Genomic DNA, 18868 nt, shown 5'->3' on the forward strand with positions numbered 1-18868 from the left:
CACAAGAATGTACTGGCAGAGGAACCCAGGTGTGTGTAATCCCATCACCGGCCAACATCCAGAGACTTAAAAGCAAGCTCCCAGAAGCTTATACCCTACTTCTCCCTTTGGGAGAAACTGGCAATCTACTGAGAGCTTCCTGCCCACATGGGACAGCCTCACAAGCTTCCCATGGTTTATCCATATGCCAAAGCCAGTAACAAGCTGGATCTCATTCCCCTGTTCCTGAAAGAGTCTCCAGTGCTGCATTGTTGGGAAGGCCGAGTGGAAAAGGCTTCTAAAATCTCAGGGATAGGACGAATGAAGAGGTTGAACCCGGTTGAGAAATAGATGAGCAATGCGATTTTGTGATTCTTGATTCGTGGTATCACCCTGCCGCACCCCTCTCTTTACATCAATGATCACTTCCTTGAAGAATGGTGAGATCCTGGTGGTGAATACACAATACAGCTCGCGGAGGATTTTGATATACTGAGTTTGAACACGCTGTTTGGCTAGTGCTTCAATGACCGCTTCAGTACCAACAGAATCGAAGGCCTTCTTTAAGTCGATGAATGTTAGACAGAGCGGCATCTTGAACTCTCCTGAAACTTCAATGAGTTTGGTCACTGTGTGGATATGGTCTATCGTGCTGAATCCCCTTCAGAACCTGGCTTGCTCGCATGATTGTCCTTTGTCTAGTGTTCTGTCTATTCTATTCAGGATGACATGAGTGAACAACTTGTAGACAACACAGCAGGCAGATTGGGTGATAGTTGCTGATGTCGTGGATGTCTTCCTTCTTGTACAACAGAACGGTCCTACTGGTTTTCCACTGAGACGGAACCTTGCATTCAGACAGGTAGTATGTAAAGAGCCGAGCCAGTGTATTGATGAATACTGGCTGCAAAACACTACCATAGACTGAGATGTCAAAATGGTTCAACTTAACAAATCAGCAACCATATCACACCATATAAATGAAAGGAAGGATAAATATCATATGATCATCTCAGTAGATTAAAAATTATTTGACTTGTTAACAAACTTTTGTGATTCTTATGGTCAAAACCTCAAAGAAAAATGGTTATGGAATTAATGACTTCAACAAAACCAAGACTATATATGATAGACTCACAGGTAACATGTTTCTCAACAGACAAAAATTAAAATGACACAAGATATGGGGCCAGACAAGGCTGTCTAATCTCACATCAATAGTCACGGTAATATAGGAAGTAACACAAAGAGAATTAAGACCAAAATTTATATAAAAGTAGTAAAAAAATTGGAAAAAATCAATCTACAGTGTTTGCTGATTGCACAATAATATACATAGAAATCCCCAAAAACCATAGTAAACTAGAAGCTGTTATAAATAATACATATGAAGGAAATAGTACAAGAGTTCGAGTGCGTGCAGGTACCTACCCAGCCATGACCCCCCTCCACCTCTTAAGCATCCCTAATGTGACCTTTTGACCTCGATACCAGTCAGGATGGAGCAGATTCAGGCCCTGAACTAAACCACCACCTAGTTGGACCAGTGTCACTGATGCAACACCTATGTTCCTTGAAGAGTACTTGGGAGGCTCCCCAAAACAATGACTGAATGCAATAAAGTGGCAGGTCAAAAATAATATGCAAAATTATTGCATCTATATAAGAAACTGATGAATGAAGAGAAGTAAAATAAAGAAATTTAAATTGAACTTGCATGGAATAGAATAAAATACTATGAAATATCCAAGGAAGTGAAAAGTCTTTAGGCATAAAGCAATAAGAATTTCTTAATAATAGAAGAAGACACATTCTATCAAAAGAAATACTATGCTCATGGATTAGCAGCGTTAACAGCATTTAAATTTTGTAAAGAGACGAGAGACCAGAGTACAGTGGGTAGGGTCCTTGCATTCTCCACACCTACTTAGGTTTGATCCCCAGCATATGGTTCCCAAAGCACTGCTAGGAGTGATCCTTGCGCATAAAACAGGAATAAGAACTGAACAGAGCCATATATTGCCCACAAACCAAAAATCAAACCAAACAAAACAAAAACCACACGACTTGCTGATACTTCTTGCTGCTGCCAGAGAAACGGCTCAGCTTCAGAACAGGACTCAAAGAGATGGCAGCAGCTGAGTTATCCCAGGCAGACCTGAACGATCAGGCCCATCACACCTTGGAGCTTTAGAGGACAGGGGGAGATGGGAGTCCTCTCCCTGTGGGAGATCTGGGACTCCACTTTCCCTCCCACATCCACATCTGGTTCCTGCTGCTGCCAGAGAAACGGCCTGACTTCAGGACTGATCTCAGAGAGATGCTGGAGACACCAGCAGCAGATCAACTCAGCTCCAAGTTTCCTAAAGTCCATACCTCCAAACTCCGCAGAGCTGACAGCTCAGTTTAGGCACAGAAAATTAAATGCAAACATAGAGTAGAAGCCCACTAAGCTCAGCGAGTAAAATCAAGAACACAGACGACTCCATTCTAACCTAATATCTCAGTGAGTCCTTTGGCCATGCCTTTTGTAACATCATTATGAGATATACGCCATAACAAGCAGTATAAGGAAAATATTTTCTGCCTGCTAAGGTAGCAGTCTTGGGCAGTGGGTAGGAAACCAAAAGACTGGTGGAGGAAAGGATGCATTAGTTGTGGGACTGGTGTTGGAATACTGAATTCCTGAACCAACTGTGTTATGGGCAACTTCATAAATAACAGTGTTTATATAAAGTTTCATACCAAAAAATGAAACCAAAACAAACGGGCTGGTAGCATTACCTAAAGACATATGTAAATACAATAGAATTGGTTCCAACAGTGTTCTTTATAAAAGTAGAACAAAATAAAACTCCATCTGGGATTGAAAACATATATCACGGGGCTGAAGTGATAGCACAGAGGGTAGGGCGTTTGCCTTGCACACAGCCGACCCGGGTTTGAATCCCAGCATCCCATATGGTCCCCTGAGCACCGCCAGGGATGATTCCTGAGTGCAGAGCCAGGAGTGACCCCTGTGCATTGCTGGGTGTGACCCAAAAAAGAAAAAAATAAAACAAAACATATATCACATAGTAAAATGCTACTGAAAAAGATAAATAATGATTAAAGACTGCTTACTTCAACTATATTATAAAATGATAGCAATTAAAACAGTAATGAGCTAGAACAAAATTGACCCCACAGTCTATTACAATAGACATCAGAGCTTAGAAATAAAATCATGCACATATGACCATGATTTTAAATTTAAAACAATGGTGCTGAGTGCACACAATGGAGCAAACTGCACAGCCAGATGGAAAAAAAAAGTTGAAATATACTGCTTTATAATACAACATACATCAATTACTTAAATTGATTCAATACTAATATAATGAAGACCTGAATAAAATACCTGAATCTATAGAATACGTAGAAGCAAACATGACTAATATGCTCTTTGACATTAGTTTTGGGGTTGTACTTGGGTTCTTGATTTCAATGACAAAGGAAACACAAAATAAGAATAACAAAGTTGAATTACATCAAACTGAAAAAATTTGTACTGAAAAAATTGAAATTGAAACAAAACCTTACATCAAAAAACAGTCATTTCACTGCATATAACTATTTCTTATTGGGACCAATTGGCAGATGTAAATTCATTCATCATCTCTTATTATTAAGGTATTCCAAATCAAAACAGTAATTATATATTACTACATACCTGTGAAGATGGCTATTATGTATCCAAACATGGGAAACAAGAATTGGAGGTAATAAAAAATGAAAGAATTCTATGCCATTGTAAAATGTAAGTGGCATAGTCTTTAAAGAAAGCATTATAGTGCTTCCTCAAAAGTTAAAAGTAGTAATTCTGTATGATGTAGTTACCTCACCTTTTGGAATCTATCTGTAAAATACAAAACATTTTTTGAAAAAAATTAAATATATATATATATATATATAAAGTAACATGTTTATGTCTCTCTCTTGTTTAAAATAAACAAGGTTATTTTCCATCTCTGTTCAACTAACACGTTTTTTAGCAAAAAAGGATAGTTGGGAGGTTGAACGAAAAAAAACAGGTCACAGAGCAGATTTGATTTTCAATACTGTTTTCCTGGACTGATATAACCAGGCAGTGCATTCTTATGTTAATAGTAAATGATTTGTTATATTTATAAAGTGATAAAACAGCTTGGAGTTGTTAACAGAAATATATAAATATAATAAGCTAGAATATAGAATATATAAGCTGTATACTGACATAGGTACTCTGGACTTTAAGACTAAAAATGAACTTCTGTTACTAAAGTTAAAAGGAAAACTTTTGTTTATAATATATGGAAAGAAGCATACATTTTAATCTGAATTATATTAAATAATTATTTGCAAATATAACAAAACAAACCTTAAAGGATAATAGAAAAATCCAGTCTCTTAATGAGATATATTGCATACATCTCTAGAAAGCTAAAAACTAAAGTTTGGTAAAACTCTTAAATGTATGACCTAATAAATATTTTTGAACCTCGTAGGCAGCAAACCATGTAAATACAGAATCTATCTTACTTTAAAGTGTATCATATGAATGCTTATCTAAGTAAAATGCCTGATTTTAGGTATATAAATTTTCACAACATTTAACTATACTTGTCTACAGGCAAAATAATGATTGGGGGAGGGGTTTTGTGGGGCTCCCAAGGAGTGTTCAGGAGAGCTGGTGGCTCATCTTAGAATTTCTTGGCCAATTGAGCCAGAAGTACAATTCTAGGACCAGAGGATATGGTGTTGTTTGTACAAATGTTGCTGGGAATTACCCACAATATCCTAAATGTTCTGGGGGTGATCTTGAGCAATCTGGGGGGTCACTAAGTGCCAAGATTGAAACTAGGGCCAAGATGCATGCAAGGCGAACACCTTAATCCCTGCACTGTCTCTCTGGCCCCAGACACCATTTTTAAAACATTATAGTGACTCCAACTTGCTTTTAATGGAACTATTGACTCCACATTTTGAAGAACATTTTCTTCTGTTTCTTTAACTTCTACTTAAAATACCAGTGATGAATATAGTATATACCATTTAGATTGGCATTCATAAAAATAGGCATATATTAGAAAACTGGCATTTCCTCTATAATATTTTGCTCTTGAAATCAAAATAATTAAAAATTTTCATTGCTGTTGTTTTATGCTTACTACATTAAAATGTACACAAACCAGGGAAACAACTTTACTTTCAAGGCAGCTCAGATAGAGAAGGGACCACCAATTAAAGGGTGCTGGGAGGGCCCGCTCCGGAAGGGAGATGCGGGCTGAAAGTAGACTATAGGCTGAACATGATGGCCATTAACTACCTCTATTGCAAACCACAACACCCAAAAGGAGAGAGAGAACAAAAGAGAATGCCCTGCCACAGAGGCAGGGTTGGGTGAGGGAGATAGGGTGTGTGTCAGGGGAGGGATACTGGGACTGAAATGCAAGAAGGAAAGTTTGTAAGTCTGTAACTGTACCTCATGGTGATTCACTAATAAAAATTAAAAAAAAACACTGCCATTTATTGAACTATTAGTAATTGATCTTCCCAATACAGAATCAAATCCTAAGTAGGCTACAGTATAGATGCTGTAAGACTTAAAATTTGACAAACATTTCACGTTGATGGAGATTTTTTAAGTTAAGCAAAGAAAACTTACTTTTTCATTGTGCCATATAGTGCATTTTTCTTTCTAGAATTCGTTGTTAACTAGAATTATTCTCAAATTAAAATTTATGCCATTTAGGATAAACATTTGTTTTATAAAACATTATGCAAGTTACTGAATTTAGATGAACATGCTTTATATAGAAAATATCTATGAGTGCATTTTTCCTCTCTCAAAAAATAAAGTAACAATGGGGCTGGAGCAAAACAGCACAGCGGGTAGGGCGTTTGCCTTGCACACGGCCAACCCGGGTTTGATTCCCAGCATCCCACATGGTCCCCTGAGCACTGCCAGGAGTAATTCCTAAGTGCAGAGCCAGGAGTAACCCCTGTGCATCACCGGGTGTGACTCCAAAATAAAATAAATAAATAATAAAGTAATATCAATAAAATAACATTAATATCATTAAAAGCAGAATCAGAAATACAATCCTAAGTAGAGCAGATTAGATAATCAGCCATCTTTTGTATCATTTGGGTAAGAAGTTGTGTGCTTTTATCACATCTTTTGTTTGATTTTTATATGGAACATCACTCAGCAGTGCTTATACCTGGCTCTGTGCTCAGGGATCACTTCTGACAGTGTTTAGGGCAATATGTATGATGTCAGGGATCCAATCTGAGTTATCCACATGCAGGGAAAGTGCCTTAACCCCTTGACTATCCCTCCAACCCCTTAGTGTGAGCCTGACAACTACCCTCCACCCTAGCATTTCCCTGCCTATCTGTAAGCACTCCCTGGAATTCAGTCTGCCTGCTCCCATATTGCTTGCATGACATTGTCAAACAGTCTGCATCAGCCTGGACCACTATGCTCCTCATTTTCTATGGCACTGCATTTGCAACTCCACAGCGAGGTAACATAAATTATTTGTGAAATTCACTCTCAACTTCTCAAACACTCACCAAAAGCTGAGATACTTTAGGGTACAGTGACAGCCTTAAATTAAAATATAACACGATATAACAACATGAGTCACTTTCACGGGCATTAGCAAATTAATAGAAGAAAGGGGGATAAAAACACTTTCTTGGAATGTTTTTGCAAAGCTCTGTGTGATGGATGTTTATACCTGAGTCAATAACAGCTTTGGTGTGAAAAAGACAGCTTCTCTCTGTTAAAAGAAAGGGTTTCAGAACTGCCAAGGCATTGCATGAAAAAGAATAATGGAATTATTTGATAACTGACAATGATTTTCCTCCATATCAATTGTGTGTAGATTTTTACCTTTTATGGTACTTAGGAATACAAGTCTCCTGGAGTATCATTTTTTTTGTCTAAGTAGTTACAAAAGTTCCTCACATTAAATAGATATCATCATATTCATTATAGAGTGATATGTACACATAAGTATATTATTGTATGTTTATATACCTATATATATGTATACATATAAAATTGTTTAGGGGGTGATAATGTGGACCACACCAGTGGTATTCAGTCCTTACTTATTTAATGCACTCAGGGATTACTTCTACACTTGATCTTAGCCAAAAGACCGACGAGCTATAGGAATTACTTCTGGAAGTGCAAAGGAGATCAAGTAGGATGCCAAAAATCAAACATAGGTTAGACATGTACAAGCCAAGTGCTTTATCCACTGTACTATCCCTCCACCCCATATATGCATTATTATATGCACCTGTACACCTACATATGCGTCAATGATCTATAATGCTATGGGTAAATAAAGCATGTGTCACTTCATGTCAAATTGACAGAACAACATTCTGAAAGCTTCAGTCATCCTGAAAGCATCTGTGTTTTTAGTTAAATCTTGTCCAAATAAAATAAAGAATCTTTTGAAAAATCACAGTTTAAGTTATGTGTGTTTACCGCCGTCAGTCGAAAAACACTAAGTGCATTTGAAAGTGTGATGAGATTGACAGCTGCCAGTCATGTTATGTAGATTGCCATGGAAGGAAGACAAGGACTTCTCATTAGAAACAGTGACCCACCCAGACACTATAGATTAATTCTGTTTTCTTGTCAGGAGAGCAATTGTTTGACTATAAACTTATGCCTCATGGATAATACTTGTATTAGTCAAAATAATAAATCATGGATAAAGTTTTCTATATTCCTCACAGCTCTAATTTCCTGCTTATTACTAAAATCATTTTAATGCGCTTCTTATGGAGAGGAGGGATAGTAAATGTGATACATTTGTAGCATGCTCAGCATTTATTGAGCCCCAAATGCTTATATTTGTGATTTAGGAATGATATTGAGATTATATTAAAAGAACAAGTAATGGAGTGGAGGAAGAGTCTGTCTATAAACAAAAATTCATTGTAATAAAGTTGTGTTCTGTTAGGTTTTGCATTGTCACTTATTACTTTTAAAATAATTGAGATTCATTTTCTTCATTATATGAAAAGTAGTTATGGCAATATGTATATACAGGGATATAGTATCAAATAAGTGAAAAATAAACAAAAATTCTTCATCATTTGTAGAATGGTTTATTAGCAAATTATATCTCATACTTAGCTCAGCAGGTAGGGTGTTTGCCTTTCACATGGTCGACCCGGGTTCGATTCCTCTGTCCTTTTCAGAGAGACCAACAAGCTACCGAGAGTATCCTGTCTGCATGGCAGAGCCTGGCAAGCTACCTGTGTCATATTCGATATGCCAAAAATAGTAACAACAAGTCTCACAATAGAGATGTTACTGGTGCCCGATCAAGCAAATTGATGAACAACGAGATGACAGTGCTACAGTACTACTTTAATGTACTGTGGGCTAACTAATGTCATATTAATTTTTCAAATGTAGTTTTTTTCATATAGTCACAACCATGCAAATGGACTAGGACATGTAGTCATATCTTTGTAACCAATACTTAAATTTTTTTCGAGGTGTCAGAGAAAGAGTTCAGTAGTAAGAGCAATTGCCTTTCACAGAGCTGACCCTGGTTCAATCTCAGGTACTCCATCTGATCCTCTTAACAACAAAAGGAGTGGCTAGTATATGTCCAGGGACAGGAGTAAGCCTTGAGCATAGCTGGGTGTAACTATGCCCGCCAACATAAAAAAATAAAATAATAAATTATATAAAATTATATACTTCCCATGCTTACTTCCTAACAATGTGCTTTTGATAATGAGAGTACAACAGAGTATTTAGATTCAACTCATATGACTCACTCATTTAATACTTATTTCTCAAGGACTGATCTGAAAACTTGAGTTCACAAAAACAATGCAAGCATACCTTAATTCTGCTAATCCTGCATCAGAATTCTGAGAAGTTATGTCTTAGCTTTTAAACAAAGGGATATGAATATGGAGAAATCTAAGCTGCTTTAAGAAAGAGAAAAATGTTCCTATGCATAAGGAGCAGGTTTTATATTATAGAAGACAGGTATATTGAACACAATATTGAGGGATAAAGTTGAGGAAGGCATTTCATGTAGGCTTGTGAAGAGCCATTATTAACACACCACTGTATAGATTAGTTTCTAAACATGATGTATAGACAAGAAAGTAGAGTTTGTGTATAGTTAAAAATATTCTATATAAAGTTATACATAGTTTTTGCCATATTATGATGAATAATATTGTGTATTATTTTCTTAGATGTAATATGCTTACACGCATTCATTTCACATTCTGGAGATGACCAGGATTACTGTTCATACAACCTTTGCCTTCTCTCTCTGAGTGTATAGCTTTTTTGTATTCTTCTCAAGAATCAGTACACAGAGAACCCCCATATTAGATTACCTGTTCTATTCTGAAGGGGTATGCACTATAGTACATGTACACTTGTGTGCGAGACCAATGGATAGAAACAGAAAAGCAATGATGGAGATGCCAGCATCCATGGAAGTACGAAGGATTTAAAAATTATGAGACAAAGAGGTGAAAGAGGGCAGAGAGTCTCTTGCCTGGCTGTCTTCCCCAGGCCCCTTGGAGGGGATGGACTCCAGCTTCCCTCCCCACCCCAAGCAGAGCTCCCGGTGGGTGGCCAAAGACCACCGAAACCTAGCCACAGCCATGCTCAAGGCCCCTCTCCACAGGTTCGGGTAAGCATTCACGCATGAAGGTACCAGCAGAGGAACCCAGGTGTGTGTAATCCCATCAATGGCCAACATCCAGAGACTTAAAACAAAGCTCCCAGAAGCAATATCTTATAACCTACTTTTCCTTCTGGGAGAAACTCGCAAGCTACTGAGAGCTTCCTGCCCACATGGGGCAGCTCTGCAAGCTTCCCATGGTGTAGCTATATGCCAAAGCCAGTAACCAGCTGAATATTATTCCCCTGACCCTGAAAGAGCCTCCAACGTGGCATCATTGGGAAGACCGAGAAGAGAGAGGCTTCTAAAATCTCAGGAATAGGACTAATGGAGAGGTTACTGAGACCGCTCGAGCCACTCGACAATCAATGGGATTTCGTGATTGTGATTCGTGTGAGACAAAGAGGACATAAACATTTATTTACATGAGAACACCCTACAAAAAGAGAAGTGGAATATTTTCATGAACATCTTTGTAAAACACAACTTTAGCAAATGTAAATTATAGCTGCTTAGTACCACTACATTATTTTCAATATTTTAATGTGATGTTAAGTGATGCACTAACCTTCAACAGTGTGACAGCTCTCTACTAGATTCAGAAGACAATAGATGCAGAAATTTCTTTAGCATTATTTAATGAAAGGACACGAGGACTGGGGAATAATACAGTGGATATGGTGTTTGCAATGCAAGCAGCCAACCCCTGTTCAAACCCCAAATACCTCAATCCCACCAGGGTTGCTCTCTATACACAGAGCCAGTAGTATGCTCTGAGCATTGCTGGGCGTGGCCCAGAAACAAACAACAAAAAAGTAATAATTCTTTTAAAAGGACCATTTGTAGTATGTGGTCGCCCGACATCTGACAGCCTAGTTGTCCTTCTTAGAGAACCTGGCAAATTACCTAGAGTTTACTGCCCACATGGGGGAGAGTCTGGCAGGCTCCCCATGGCGTATTCATATGCCAAATAGAGTAACAATGATGAGTCTCATTCCCCTGACCCTGAAGAGCCTCTAATGTGACACCATTGGGAAGGACAAGTAAAGAGAAGCTGCTAAAATCTCAGGGCTAGGATGAACGGAGACATTACTGGGCCTGCTTGAGCAAATTGATGATCAATGGGATGACAGTGATACAGTGATACAGTGATTTGTAGTATGGAAGATAGTACAAAGATTAAAGCACTTGCTTTGACTAGACCTCTCTGGTTTGATGCCCCCATTCCCCACGAGTACTACATATGGACCCTTGAGCAGAGACAGGAGTTAGCCCCAGGCATCACTAAGCATGCCCTAAACAACAAATATAGAAAATAAAAGTAACAAATATAGAAATAAAAGTAACAAATATACAAAATAAAAGTAAAAGGAAACATCATATTGAGAAAACTAAAATTAGGCATTGATGATAAGTGTCACAGAGCATTTGTTACCAAAGCACTTCTTTTGCAAGAGTGAATAATGAAGATTGGAATTACAGGAAATGGGTACATACTCTGAGGAAAGCGTGGGGGGTTGTCGTTGACGTCAGTCAGGGTGATGTTCACTGTGGTGGACCCGGAGAGGCCTCCAACTTGCCCGGCCATGTCTTTGGCTTGAATGACCACTGAGTAGTGTTCTCTGGCTTCTCTGTCCATGTTATGTAAGGCAGTTCGAATAACTCCTGCAACAAAATACAACAAAACGAAACTGTTTTACATGTGCATCATGAGAAATTTCATAGAGCGCTCTTTATTTTCTTAAGAAATAGACACTTGGCCTGAGCGATAGTATAGCAGGTAGGCATTTGCCTTGCATGCTGCCGACCTGGGTTTGATTCCCAGCATTCCATATGGTTCCCCAGCAAAGCCAGGAGTAATTCCTGAGTGCAAAGCCAGGAGTAATCTCTGAGCATCGCTGCTTGTGACCCAAAAAGAAGAAAAAGAAAGAAAGAAAGAAAGAAAGAAAGAAAGAAAGAAAGAAAGAAAGAAAGAAAGAAAGAAAGAAAGAAAGAAAGAAAGAAAGAAAGAAAGAAAGAAAGAAAGAAAGAAAGAAAGAGAGAGAGAAAGAGAGAAAGAAAGAGCGAAAGAAAGAGAGAAGGAAAGAGGAGGAAAGAGAGGAGGAGAGAGAGGAAGAAAGAGAAGAAGAGAGAGGAAGAGAGAGAGAAAGAGGAAGAAAGAGAGGAAGAAGAGAGAAGGAAAGAGAGAAAGAAAGAGAGGAGGAAAGAGAGAAGGAAAGAGAGAAAGAAAGAGAAGGAAAGAGAGAAAGAAAGAGAGGAGGAAAGAGAGAAGGAAAGAGAGGAAGAAAGAGAGGAGGAAAGAGAGGAAGAAAGAGAGCAGGAAAGAGAGGAAGAGAGAGAGAAAGAGAGGAAGAAAGAGAGGAAGAAAGAGAGAAAGAATAAGAGAAAGAAAGAGAGAAAGAAAGACACAGACTCTTAGTAAATAGTTTTTTAAGTCAGGCAGTTGAGATAAATATTGTCTTTAGAGTGTGCTAAAATGGCCTCACTGAAGAATGGCTTATAATCTCAAGTTTCCAATCATTCTATGAATGGCAAATGAAAGTTGCCCATTGCTTTCATTGGAAAGCCCATAGAGGGCGCCACAGAGCCCAAACTTGTTTTCTTGGGGCTTGAGGAACGATGCTCTGTGTTCTTCACAAGTGTCAACTGAGTTGACCGGAATATGGGTTCGTTTTCCTCTTTACAGAAATGTATATAGCTTCCAATGAGGCTGACAAAGTCTGATGATGGAAGTGAAGGGGTGTGGGCATTTGAACAAAGATCACAAAGATTGAAATTTTAACATTAATCAAGATGAAGAAACCATTTTGCCGGAAATTAAACACAGTAACATTATGTCTAAATATATAAAAGCAATGCTCGAGGTACATTGCTCACACATGAAGGTACCGGCAGAGGAACCCAGGTGTGTGTAATCCCATCAATGGCCAACATCCAGAGAGAGACTTAAAAGCAACCTCTCAGAAGCTGGAGGCGGATATCTTGTAGCCTACTTCTCCCTCTGGGAGAAACTGGCAATCTTCTGAGAGTTTCCTGCCCACATGGGACAGCCTTACAAGCTTCCCATGGTATACTCATATGCAAAATTCAGTAACAAGCTGGATCTCATTCCCCTGACCCTGAAGATTCTCCAGTGCAACATCTCGGCCGAGTCGAGATGGACTTCTAAGATCTCAGGGAAAAGACAAAATGAGAAGTTACTGAGCCCACTCAAGAACTCGATGATTAACGGGATTTCATGATTGTGATATAGAAGCAAATTATGTAATAGAACAAATTCAAAATTAATAAAAACTGTAACTTTCATGAATTAATATTTAGATTTTAGAGTAAAATTAAAAGCTATATTCTACAGGCATACGTGCATGTAGCTCTGTATGGCAAAATTAAAATTCTAAAACCTATACTCAGGCACAATTTTACAATGGGCTATGGAACTGCCATAAAATTATGATAAAATATGTCTTTCTGTAAGTGGACCATATTATAGATAAGTATTCAAACATATGCATGCATTTGTATTGTATAACATCACTGTATCACTGTCATCACATTGCTCATCGATTTGCTTGAGTAGGTACCAGTAACGTCTCCATTGTGAGACTTGTTGTTACTGTTTTTAGCATATCGAATGCACCATGGGTAGCTTGTCAGGCTCTGCTGTGGGGGCGAGATACTCTCGGTAGCTTGCCAGGCTCTCCTAGAGGGGCGGAGGAATAGAACCCGGGTCACCCCCGTGCAAGCGGAATGCCCTACTCTCTGTGCTATCACTCTAGCCCATTCAGTGTTGGACTAAAATAAAACTGAATTCCCAAATAAACAGTTAAACAATGCTCAGGGTACAATTATCACATTAGTAACTTGTTGTTGGAACATCTGTCTAACATAAATGCTATAAATATATTTTCTAATCTAAACATTGATCCACTCTTAACAACCACCATTTATTGGGTAATAAATATTTTCACCTTGTCACTTTGGGAAGGTACACCATACTTTCACTTGAAAATATACGTCAGGGGGCGGCAGCGGGACAGCTCGGAGCACCCCCTCCCCGCCGGGCAGGTCCCAGTCATTCGCCCACCGCTCCTGATCCCGCCCTCCCGTGTCCGACAGGTATATATTGGCTCTTCCCCTTGGAGACCCTGTGCCACCTGGAAAAGCGCCTCCTGTGTCCCGTGCCCGCCCGCGGCAGCAGGACAGCTCGGAGCACCCCCTCCCCGCCGGGCAGGTCCCAGTCATTCGCCCACCGCGCCTGATCCCGCCCTCCCGAGTCCGACAGGTATATATTGGCTCTTCCCCTTGGAGACCCTGTGCCACCTGGAAAAGCGCCCCCCGCGTCCCGTGCCCGCCCGCGGCAGCGGGACAGCTCGGAGCACCCCCTCCCCGCCGGGCAGGTCCCAGTCATTCGCCCACCGCGCCTGATCCCGCCCTCCCGTGTCCGAAAAGGTTAGGGGCGTGTCCTGTCATTTGGGGGCGTGGCCTTAAAACTGGGCGTGGCCTGTTTCCAGAGCGGCGGCCGCTAATGCGGCCGCAGATATTTTTCTTGCCATTCCACGCATTGTCCTTTGACTACAATTGATTGAACCCATTTCTCCGAAGAACTCCCTCATCATCTTAGTTACTATATGTTGATACTCAACTAACCTAGCCTATCCTAACTTCACAAAAACTGTCAATGAACACATCAACTTGCACGGAAAAGTACTTTGTCAAAAGAGCATAACCAAAAATCTTTAGTCGAGGTTCCTCCCAAGTTAACGAGAGCTCCAGATAGTAAAGCCCATAACAACATGAAGAAACTGAGAAAATCCCCACCACTAGGAGAGAGCCAAGAAAATATCTCACTAACCTCAGCAGCGACCTCCCAGAAATACACCCTCCTCTCAGATAGAGAATTCAGAGAGGAAATTGTGAGGATGATTCATGAACTCAACACAACTATGGAACGAACATCCAATAAATTAAGGGAGGATATGGATGCCGCGTTGGAACGCTCCACCAAGATAATCCAGGAAGAAATGAGAGCAGAAATTTCAAAGCTACGAACAGAAGTCACACAACTAAAAGAATCAGTAGATGAAATGAAAATCTCCGTAGGAGCCCTCAATAGTAGAATTACTACAGCCGAAGACAGAATCAGTGAACTTGAAGATGAGCTGCACAAAGCATATAGACAACAGCAAATAATGGCAAAAGACCTCAAAATGGGTCTAGAGCGAGTTAGAGTCCTAGGGGACGACCTCAGGAGAAACAACATAAGAATCATGGGAGTGCCGGAACCACACGGAACCAATCCCAATGAAAAAAACACCATTAAAGACATCATTGCTAAAAAATTCCCAGAGCTAGAGAATGTGGACATCCAGATACAAGGAGTCCGAAGGGTGCCAGCTAAAAGGGACCCAAATAGAAAATCCCCAAGGCATATCATAGTCAGAATGATGGATGCCGTGGATAGAGACACAATACTGTAAGCAGCAAGATCAAAGAAGGAGATCATATACAAAGGCGCACCCCTTAGATTCACAGCAGAACTATCAGAAGAAACCCTCCAAGCCCGAAGACAATGGTGGGATATAGTGAAAAAACTTCATGAAATGAATGCCTCACCAAGAATACTCTACCCGGCTAAACTCTCAGTTAAACTTGAAGGAACCATACATTATTTCATCGACAAGCAACAGCTCAGGAACTTCATAGACTCAAGACCAAATTTTAAAGAAGGACTCAAAGGGCTACTATAAGACAAGGAAAAAGACCTATAAGAACAACAAACCCTACAGAAAAATGGCACAAAATCCAATGACAATAATCTCTCTTAATGTTAACGGGCTAAATGCACCAATCAAGAGGCATAGAGTGGCAAAATGGATTCGGAAACTAAACCCAACCTTCTGCTGCCTACAAGAAACACATCTGAATAGCCGAAACAAACACAGACTAAAAATCAAAGGATGGAAAACGATCCTGCAAGCAAACAGCCCCCTCAAAAAAAAAGCAGGGGTGGCCATACTAGTATCCGATAGCATTGATTTCAGGCTGAAAAAGATCAGAAGGGACAGCAAAGGTCATTTTATATTCATCAAGGGATATGTGCAACAGGAAGAAATCACACTCCTAAATGTATACGCACCTAATGAACGACCAGCGAAATACTTAAAAGAACTCCTAACAGAATTTAAGGAGGACATAACTAGCACCACGATAGTAGTTGGAGATTTCAACACTGCCTTATCACCTCTGGATAGATCGACAAGAACAACACTCAGCAAGGAAACGAAGGCCCTGAAGGAAGAAATGGAGGAGACAGGGCTAATAGACCTATACAGGGCTATATACCCCCAAAAGAAAGAATACACATTCTTTTCCAGTGCACACGGAACATTTTCCAAAATAGACCATGTTCTGGGCCACAAGTTATACCTTAATAGAATTGGAAAGATAGAAATTGTATCAACTATCTTTTCAGACCATGATGCACTGAAGATGGAAGTTAATCATGCACAGACTCGGAGAACCAAATCAAACACTTGGAAATTAAACAACTCACTATTGAACAATGAGTGGGTCACGGAGGAAATCAAGAAAGAAATTAAGAGATACCTCGAAACAAATGAGAATGAAGACACAAGCTACCAGAACCTATGGGACGCAGCTAAAGCTGTGTTAAGGGGAAAATTTATAGCTCTGCAAGCCTTCCTCAGAAAGGAAGAAAGGGCCTATATAGATAGTTTGACTTCGCAGCTCAAGATCTTAGAAGAGGACCAGCAAAAGGAACCCAAACCAGATCGAAGGAAAGAAATAATAAAACTTAGAGCAGAAATTAACGATATGGAAACCCGAAAAACAATCCATAAGATCAATGAAACAAAGAGCTGGTTCTTCGAGAAAATAAATAAGATTGATAAACCGCTAGCAAGACTCACAAAGAAAGAAAGAGAGAAAACCCTAATAAACCGAATCAGAAATGAAAAGGGGGACATCACAACAGAAACCAAGGAGATTCAAAGGATCATCAGAGACTACTTTGAAAGTCTGTATGCCACAAAACAAGAGAACCTAAAAGAAATGGATGAATTCCTTGACTCCTACAACCTCCCAAGACTGAGCCAAGAAGACGTGAAATACCTGAATAGGCCCATAAATATCAAGGAAATCGAAACGGTAATCAAAAGTCTCCCCAAAAACAAAAGCCCAGGTCCAGACGGATTCACTGGCGAATTCTTCCAAACATTCAAAGAAGACTTGTTGCCAGTTCTCCTTAAGCTTTTCCAGGAAATCGAAAAGACAGGAACCCTTCCGAACAGTTTCTATGAGGCACATATCTCCCTAATACCAAAAGCAAACAAAGACACCACTAACAAAGAAAACTATAGACCAATATCCTTGATGAATACCGATGCGAAGATTCTCAACAAAATACTAGCAAATAGAATCCAACAACTCATCAAAAAGATCATACACCATGACCAAGTGGGATTCATCCCAGGGATGCAAGGTTGGTTTAACATTCGGAAATCAATCAACATAATCCATCACATCAACAAAAGTAAAGATAAAAACCATATGATCATATCCATAGATGCAGAAAAAGCATTTGACAAGATCCAACACCCATTCATGATAAAAACTCTCACCAAAATGGGTTTTGGAGGAACTTTTCTCAAGATAGTCAAAGCCATCTACCATGAACCTATGGCGAGCATTATCATCAATGGAGAAAAACTAAGGGCTTTTCCTCTGAGATCGGGGACAAGACAAGGATGTCCACTCTCACCACTTCTCTTTAATATAGTACTGGAAGTATTAGCAATAGCCATCAGGCAAGAAAAAGATATTAAGGGGATTCAGATTGGAAAGGAAGAAATCAAGCTCTCACTATTCGCAGACGATATGATACTATACCTAGAGAAACCTAAAAGCTCTAGTAAGAAACTCTTAGAAACAATTGACCTATACAGTAAAGTCGCAGGCTATAAAATCAATACCCAAAAATCCATGGCCTTCCTATATGCAAACAATGAGACAGAGGAAAGGGACATGAAAAAAGCAATCCCATTCACAATTGTGCCCCAGAAAATCAAATACCTTGGAATCAGCTTAACTAAAGAAGTAAAGGACCTCTACAAAGAAAACTATAAAACGCTACTTCATGAAATAAAAGAGGACATGAGGAAATGGAAAAATATCCCCTGCTCATGGATAGGGAGAATAAACATTGTCAAAATGGCAATACTCCCCAAAGCATTATACAGATTTAACGCGATCCCTATGGGGATACCCATGGCATTCTTCAAAGAAGCGGAGCAAGCAATCCTGAAATTTATATGGAACAATAAACGCCCACGGATAGCTAAAACAATTCTTGGGAAAAAGATGATGGGAGGCATCACCCTTCCCAACCTTAAACTCTACTACAAAGCGGTAACAATTAAAACAGCATGGTACTGGAACAAAAGCAGAACTGCAGACCAATGGAACAGGGTGGAATATCCCCACACACAACCTCAAATGTATGATCATCTAATCTTTGATAAAGGTGCAAGAGATGTGAAGTGGAGCAAGGAAAGTCTCTTTAACAAATGGTGCTGGCACAACTGGACAACCACATGCAAAAAAATGGGCTTAGAACTCGATCTGTCACCATACACAAAAGTCAGATCAAAATGGATTAAAGACCTCAACATCAGACCACAAACCATAAGGTACATTGAAGACAAGGTAGGCAAAACCCTCCAGGATATTGAAGATAAAGGTATCTTCAAAGATGACACGGAACTAAGCAATCTAGTAAAAACAGAGATCAACAAATGGGACTACATTAAACTAAAAAGCTTCTGCACCGCAAAAGAAACAGCGACCAGAATACAAAGACTATCTACAGAATGGGAAAGGATATTTACACAATACCCATCAGATAAGGGGTTGATATCAAGGGTATATAAAGCACTGGTTGAACTCTACAAGAAGAAAACATCCAACCCCATCAAAAAATGGGGCGAAGAAATGAACAGAAACTTTACCAAGGAAGAGATACGAATGGCCAAAAGACACATGAAAAAGTGCTCTACATCACTAATCGTCAGAGAGATGCAGATCAAAACAACCATGAGATACCACCTCACACCACAGAGGCTAGCACACATCCAAAAGAACAAAAGCAACCGCTG

General features: G+C 39.5%; 1 protein-coding gene across 3 annotated transcripts in view; it reads right to left on the reverse strand.

Annotated features, from left to right (window-relative positions):
* Positions 1 to 18868, reverse strand: part of CDH18 (cadherin 18) — a 993503-nt gene that overhangs the window by 115236 nt on the left and 859399 nt on the right. For all 3 annotated transcript variants that reach the window (XM_055131052.1, XM_055131061.1, XM_055131049.1), the window contains one exon: positions 11193 to 11360. In XM_055131052.1, coding sequence (XP_054987027.1) covers positions 11193 to 11360 — 168 coding nt within the window. The remainder of the gene's footprint in view (positions 1 to 11192; positions 11361 to 18868) is intronic.

Source organism: Sorex araneus, chromosome 1 (genome assembly GCF_027595985.1).
Source record: "Sorex araneus isolate mSorAra2 chromosome 1, mSorAra2.pri, whole genome shotgun sequence".
NCBI classification, from domain to species: domain Eukaryota; kingdom Metazoa; phylum Chordata; class Mammalia; order Eulipotyphla; family Soricidae; genus Sorex; species Sorex araneus.